Source organism: Littorina saxatilis, linkage group LG11, assembly GCF_037325665.1.
Source record: "Littorina saxatilis isolate snail1 linkage group LG11, US_GU_Lsax_2.0, whole genome shotgun sequence".
In the NCBI taxonomy this organism is placed as follows: Eukaryota; Metazoa; Mollusca; class Gastropoda; order Littorinimorpha; family Littorinidae; genus Littorina; species Littorina saxatilis.
In genome coordinates this window covers 30,091,675-30,099,174 of record NC_090255.1, presented here as the reverse complement: position 1 = coordinate 30,099,174, position 7,500 = coordinate 30,091,675, and the positions used below count along the sequence as shown (strand labels likewise).

The window sequence follows — 7,500 nt, the reverse complement described above, 5'->3', positions numbered from 1 at the left end:
CTGCACTTGGAAGACCACTGAAACATGTATTCATAAGCACTCTCTCCAGGTGTCAACAGCAAAGAGGGGGCCGGGGTGGGGGGGGGGGGGGGCATCGTGGCAGTATGTATTTCGTTGATTGTTGTGTACAGAAGGCGCTGTTTGCTTGTGTTTGTCGTTTCATATCAGCTTCTTTGCACATCACAACCAAAGCGTCATCCCCAAAATGGTCCAGCAGATCCAAATTGAGAAGCTTCAAGTCTTGTCAAGCAATAGTCTATAAGTGATCACACTGCGTGTGAGAAGTGTTTGTCAGAAGGTAACCCTGTTAAAAACATCAGTACCTTTGAGTTAGATGATAACAACCCTCGATTCAATCGGCATTGCTGTGAGACTCCTTGAAGCATCAGCACCAACCGTTCCACCGACAATCCAATCGCCTTCAACACCTGGTCTTGAAACCGCCTGAACCACATCTCTCTTGGCTGAGGGAAACTGTCATCTTCAGTAATCGTTCCCGAGGCTTTTTGTCCATGCCCGTGTAGCCATGCTGATTGCGGGTGAAACGATTGAGAGATGTCGTCAAAGACGGCAGGCAAACCAGTAAGTCCAGCAGGCCCTAAAAGACCTTCAGTAATCGTTGCCGAGGCTGTGCGTCCATTCCTAAGAAGCCATGCTGACGATCGGTGAAAGGAGTCCGAGGTGTCACCAAAGACTGCTTGCCATGCAAATCAGTAAGTCCAGCAGGCCTTAAGGCCTTCAGTAATCGCTCTTGAGGCTTTCGGGCCATTCCGTTAATTGTCAATAGGCCAGCTCGGCACCCCACGGCCTGTAGGGCTTGACGCTGGCAGACTGCTGCAGGCCAGGGGGCTGGTGGTGGGAGTGGGTGTGGGTGTAGGCGGGGTGGGAGGCGGCTTGCATGATGTGCTGCGAAGGGAACTGCGTGGCGTGGAACTGCGGCAGAGAGTGCAGCAGAGGCGGAGACATGGAAGGCTGCTGCGCGCCACCGGCCGACGACGTAGCGGTCATGGCGGCGACCGGACCGGGCCTGGAGTAATGGGGGTGGAGGCCTCCTAGACCCCCTCCCAAACCCCCAGCGGCACCATCCCCTCCCAGGTGCCGCGTGTCGGCCGCGAAGGCGTTGAGCACGGATGACGTCGAGGACGCGTGTGACGTCATGACATCCGTGGGCTGCGTTCCGGAGGTCTGTCCGCCCGTGGGCACCATGGAGGAATACTGATGGTTGAAGGGGGGCACGGGGGGCATGTGGGGCATGGAGGGAGGTGCTGGAGGCCAGGAGGGGGCCACGGACTGCAGGGAGGCCTTGGCCGCGGCCTCGCGCTGGGCGGAGTAGCACTGGAGGTGGCTGAGGAGCCTCATGCGGAGCGGGTCCTGCAGGTCCATGCCCTCCACGGCCACCAGGTAGCGCGCCACCTCCGCCGCACACTCCCTGAAGCCGATGTAGCGGTAGTCTAGGGCCACCGTGTGAGGGTCGCAGTTGTAGCCTGACACACCTGTAAAGAAAAAAGTATTCATATGAAAATGTGTGTGTGTGTGTGTGTCACAGTGTGTGTGTGTTTGTGTGTGTGTGTGTGTGTGTGTGTGTGTGTGTGTGTGTGTGTGTGTGTGTGTGTGTGTGTGTGTGTTTTATTGTGTGTTTATGTGTGTCTGTCTAAGGCATTGGTATTTCATTTAATCTTCAACAGCCATCGCGTCACTGATAATACAGTATTAACAACAGAATTAAATTAGACATCCTCCCCTCCCCCTCCCCTCATATCGCATAAAAACGCAGTCCTAATCCTGAAATAACCACACGAACATCAAGCTTGACGACAACACATCCATAACGCCGCGCTAGGAATAGCAGCATATCCCAACACACACCATGCAGGGATGGGATGACATCATCCAGATTGTTCAACACTTGATTGATTCACAACACAACGTCAGTTTATGCCGCCATGATGCCCCGGATGTTATGACGCAGTGCACGACTTGAAAACGAGGGCTGGGAGAGGGAGTTGGGGAGGGAGGGGGGGGGGGGGGTGAGAAAAGGTAAGGAGGTTTAATGGACGGTATACTAGCCTACTAAACCTGAAGTGATATGATTACAAAGACCACTAAGATGTTCACATGTGAGGCAGTTATTTGTTTTTTCTTCTTTATTTTCTTCTTTCTTTGCTTGCTTGTCAGTGAACATCTTATTCGTTAAAACGACAAGAGCGTACAGTACTTTCTCGGATGATTTGTGATCTCAGTCAAAAACGAAGCAAAAAATAGGCAAACAAACTAAAATACAGACAAACAAACCAATAACAAACTGTCCCTATGTTTGTTTAGTATCGCAACTCTCTCTCTGTCTCTCTGTCTCTCTGTTCTCTGTCTCTCTGTCTCTGTCTCTGTCTCTGTCTCTGTCTCTCTCTCTCTCTCTCTCTCTCTCTCTCTCAGGCCAAAAAAAAAATAGGTGTGGTTACGGTAACATAGCCAAAAAAAATAGGGTAGGTAGGTAGGCAATCACTTTTTTTTTTTTTACTTTTTTTTCTAATGTGTACAAATTAAACCTACTTGACAGGGAAATAAGTGTGCGGCACGGGCGCTTTCGCTTTCATTGCGTTTTTTGCACTCGGTTTTTTTTTTTTTTTTTTTTTTTTTGACAAATGTAATAAAAAGTTATAGGATCGGCCCCTAAAAATAGGGTAGGTCGGGTTACCGTAACCACACCTATTTTTTTTTTAGGCCTCAGTGTAACCCTACCGTTTTATCCAAATGCCTTCCACTCCCCTCCATCCCCTCTTTCCCCTCCATCCAATATCCAATTCTCTCTCTTCTTTTTGTCTGCATCATCTTCTAGTCGTCTCAATTTTTTCTTTTATTTGCGAACAGTGCAAATCCGTTTGTCTTTCCCATACCCGACTCGACTTTTCGCATCTCCCACGGGGAAGAGTGGCTTGTAAAGGGCAGATTATCCGTGTGGCAATTGAAGGACTACAGCTGTGCATTTTTTTCCTTTTTGCGAGCAAAGCCAAAATGATCGGCTGGTATTTCGAGGTAGCGGTGTCGAGTTTGTATGTGAGATCGAGAGGGAGAATGAGAAGGTTTTGGAGAGAGAGAGAGATAGATAGAGAGATAGAGAGAGAGACAGAGAGAGAGAGAGAGAGACAGAGACAGAGACAGAGAGAGACAGAGAGAGACAGAGAGAGAGAGAGAGAGAGAGAGAGAGAGAGAGAGAGAGAGAGAGAGAGAATGACAATTCTTTATTTTACGAGGGTAACAGAATAAGCATAGGTATACTTTTTGGCAGAGAGAGAGAGAGAGAGATACAGACAGACAGACAGACAGACAGACAGAGCCATGTCATGCATGGATGCGGGTGTGGGGGGGGGGGGGGGTGTTTGAGTGTATGTGAGTGAGTGAGTGAGTGAGTGTGTGTGTGTGTGTGTGTGTGTGTGTGTGTGTGTGTGTGTGTGTGTGTGTGTGTGTGTGTGTGTGTGTGTCTGTCTGTCTGTCTGTCTGTCTGACTGTCTGTCTGTCTGTCTGTTATTATGTGTACACGCAACGTACCTTTTTGATGCAACAACTTGAGGTGGTCAACTGTCATCTGCAGAATCTCAGCTTTCTCCAGCTTTGCCGAGCCCTGAGAAATAAAAGAAACAAATATATATAGTAAAATGACCAACTAAATGAACAAATAAATGAATGAATGAATGAATGAATGAATGAAGGAATGAATGAATGAATGAATGAATGAATGAATGAAGGAAGGAATGAATGAATGAATGAATGAAGGAAGGAATGAATGAATGAAGGAAGGAAGGAAGGAATGAAGGAATGAATGAAGGAATGAATGAATGAATGAATGAATGAATGAAGGAATGAATGAATGAATGAATGAATGAATGAATGAATGAATGAATGAACAAATACAAATCGCTTGTGTTTTTGACATTTGGATCAGTTTGAAAATGACAGTAGTATGCAACTAGAAACAGTCATTCGGTTGTCTTCAATGTACACAAAATTGACACGTGATTGTTTTCCCTGACACTCCTTTGTACTGAAATCTCGTTTTGTTTCAGGCAACATGTAAGGATGGAATAGACAGACACAACACTAATTATTGAGAACACCCAGCGAGGGGAAGGAAGAAAGAAGAAGAAAAAAAGAAATACCTTTCAAATAAGTTTCAACATTTTAAATGTCGTTGGCTTAAAAACAAACTCATCAAATGGAACAAATCAAAGGAAAACGTCCGAACATACATGAACAGAAGAGGAAAATGTATAGATATTTTAAAGTTTTAATAATTCTTTTTCGCTTCCTTTTTTCACAATGAAAATGGTGACACATTAGAACATGTATACTGAAGAACTGAAAAAAAATCATTGGCAGAAAAAACTAAAGATATTTCAAAATCTCTGGACCTTTTTCCTTTTTTCTCGAAAGAAAACTTTCATGCATATATGCAACAAGAACAAAACTGAAAAAGAAAAATGAACACCGTACCACAACAACGAAAAGAAAATAACACAGACACAAAAAAACTGTCAAAACCGCTGTGACTTTTCGATCGCCAGAGGCAAAGATCAATCAGTGAGTTTGTCAGACAAACGTGTCGTCTGCCTGCCATGTTGACTTCATTTCGATTTGCGGCATCTTCTTCATTCCACAGGCGCCATCTTTTTTCTCTCCATATTTAGCCTGACTGACTTCGTTGCATACAGATATTTCTCTCTCTGTCTCATGTTATCTGTTTCTGTGTCTTTCTCTCTCTTTCTTTGTCTGTTTGTCTGTCTCTGTCTCTCTCTTCTGTCTCTCGCTCTCTTCCCCCCTCTCTGACTCTTTAGGCCTCTGTTTGTCTGTCTGTCTCTCTCACTCTCTCTGTCTCAGTCTCTCTCCCCTAGCTTTCGTCGGAGTGAGGTTTTCCTAATTTTGAAAACTCTAAGCGTTTACACCCTGAAATCATGAGAAATTACAGACGAAAACTAAACAAAAAAGACATGAATGCTTTTGTGCTTACCTGTTTTTCGAATGCTGATGGCACTAGACGTCTCAGTTCTGTAAGACTGGTGTTGATTCTGTCTCGACGCCTCTTCTCAATGACCTGAAATTACAAAAACACCGGTGTCATTTAACTGTAAGAAAGAGAGAGAGAGAGAGAGAGAGAGAGAGAGAGAGACAGAGAGAGAGAGAGACAGAGAGAGAGAGACAGACAGACAGACAGACAGACAGAGACAGAGACACGGACACAGAGACAGAGAGAGACAGACAGACAGAGAGACAAACACAGAGACAAACACAGAGACAGAGAAATAGACAGAGATAATTTAAATGTAATCTATTATCTGTGCATCCTCTAAAAACACATGCTTCCCCTTACAATCTGAATGTGTTTTTTTTAACTGAGTGCAAGGCAAACTAAAGCACATAAGTGTATTAGTCTGGTTCGCTTTTTGCGTGTAGATTTCCTGGGCTCACCAAGTCAACCTATTACTAATTTAGTACTAGTACTGCTTTAGCTTCACTGAAATCAGTCCCAATATCAGACATGATACTTCAAGTTCTACCATTTTCTTCCGCTCACATCATGTGTTTGATTTCTTCTCTACGCTATCATTATTATTTTAGAAAACAAGAACAAGGCTATGGTTCAAAGTAGTGTCTTTAAAATGTAGCTACGACGGAGGGAAGACATGAGAATATTAATGGCAGTCAGTTATCAAATGACATAAACAAAACTGCCTTCTTCTTAGTGAATACTAAAATACATTATATGCACAATACAATTAATCTCTTGATACAAAAAGGGAGGCCGGTGGGTGAGACAACACCACAGTGCATGCTCATAAACTGTTAGTAAGCTAATGAAGCACTCACATGAATGTAAAACTGCAGTCAGATTATCATTCAGTAATGCTGAATAAAACGAAATGTACACTGGTGAGACGAAAAACCGAGGTCCCTTCGTGTACACTACATTGGCTGCGATCTGCTGGCCGATGTGAATGCGTGATGTATTGTGTAAAAAAATTCCATCTCACACGGCATCAATAAATCCCTGCGCCTTGAATATGTGCGCGATATAAATTGCATAAAAAAAATAATTTAAAAAAAAATCCCTGCGCTTAGAACTGTACCCACGGAATACGCGCGATATAAGCCTCATATTGATTGATTGATTGATTGATTGGTGATAGAAAGGGACACTTACCCCTCTCCGTTTCTTTCTGTCTGATACATGACAGCTCTGGGAAGGGGATCTGAAATAACAGGCACATAGGTTAAAGAAAAGCCAACACATTTGTAAAAATATAGATGAGAGTTAAATACAGAACAAACTAATACTGTTTAATACACACATAAACACAGACACACGCACAGACAGACATAAAAACAGACAGACACACACACACACACACCCACACCCACAAACACACACACACACACAAACACACACACACACACACACAAACACACACACACACACACACACACACACACACACACACACTCATCAGTAGTAAAATAACAGATCTGCAGAAAGTACAGCGGTTTTCGAAAATAATGACTTTTCACTTACCCCGACTTGAGTCTTTCGTCGAAGTCATCGCAGTCCGAATCGCTGTCACTGAGAGAGCGCTTCATGGTTGTTGTTGTTGTTTTCACCAGAACAAATTGCACTTACTGAATTAGCAACACTTAAGTCGACACGAACTGATGAAGAATGTCTTTTGATGTCACAGATCGAAGTACTTCAGTGTCACACGTGCAATGACGTAAATACACGTGCACAGTCCAAGTCTCAAAAACCACCAACCGGAAGAAAAGTCAAACTTAGCCAGAAGACGGAATTAACGATGTCAGTTACAACTGGAAGAGACAACACGCGCTAGGAAGTAATTGTGTCGTCTGCTCCGTATCCGCTCCACGTGCCCGTGTTGTTGTTGTTTGTTGTCAAGTCCACGTGTCTTCACGCGCAAGACAGTACACCACCGCACTTGCAGAGAGAAAAAACTGCTCTCGGAAACACAGGCCAAAACTCGCACGTGCTGGTCAGTTGCAGAAGAGAAAAGTGACGGACGCTTGCGTTGCTCAAGCGACGTGGATGCTGCAGTTCCAGTAGTGACGGATGCAGCAGAAAAAAGTGACGGACGCTGCAGTTGTAAAGTGACGGATGCTTCGACGTGTGTGCGACCTGACGACAGTCCTTCCTGAGCGGCGCTCTTCCCCAAATGACCCTACCTCTCACGCGCGCTGCCAAATAAAACACGCGCGCCATGCACGCGCTCGTCCCCCTTCCACCCCCCTTTTCCCTTCCATAGCGCACCACTACGCGCCTGGCTTTGCGCGTGTACGGTGTCAGCAGCGCGCGGTGAAGGGTCACGTGGGTATCGGCGACGATTCTGATTGGTTGTTGGCGGCGTCGGCAAGTTGACAGGTGACGCGTTGACACTGGGGTAGGCGGAGACGATATGGAAATATTGTTTTGATTCGGAGTGTGTGTGTGTGGCGGTGTGTGTG

General features: G+C 45.2%; 1 protein-coding gene across 1 annotated transcript; it reads right to left on the bottom strand.

The window, feature by feature from the left end:
- Positions 1 to 780: 780 nt before the first annotated feature.
- LOC138979529 (hairy/enhancer-of-split related with YRPW motif protein 1-like) lies at positions 781 to 7,470 on the bottom strand. Its single transcript, XM_070352242.1, has 5 exons — positions 6,560 to 7,470; positions 6,191 to 6,239; positions 5,000 to 5,083; positions 3,544 to 3,616; positions 781 to 1,493 (listed from the first exon to the last, which is right to left on the bottom strand). Exons 1-5 carry the CDS (start codon positions 6,622 to 6,624, stop codon positions 781 to 783), a joined length of 984 nt encoding a protein of 327 aa, XP_070208343.1. The 5' UTR covers positions 6,625 to 7,470.
- Positions 7,471 to 7,500: the final 30 nt, after the last annotated feature.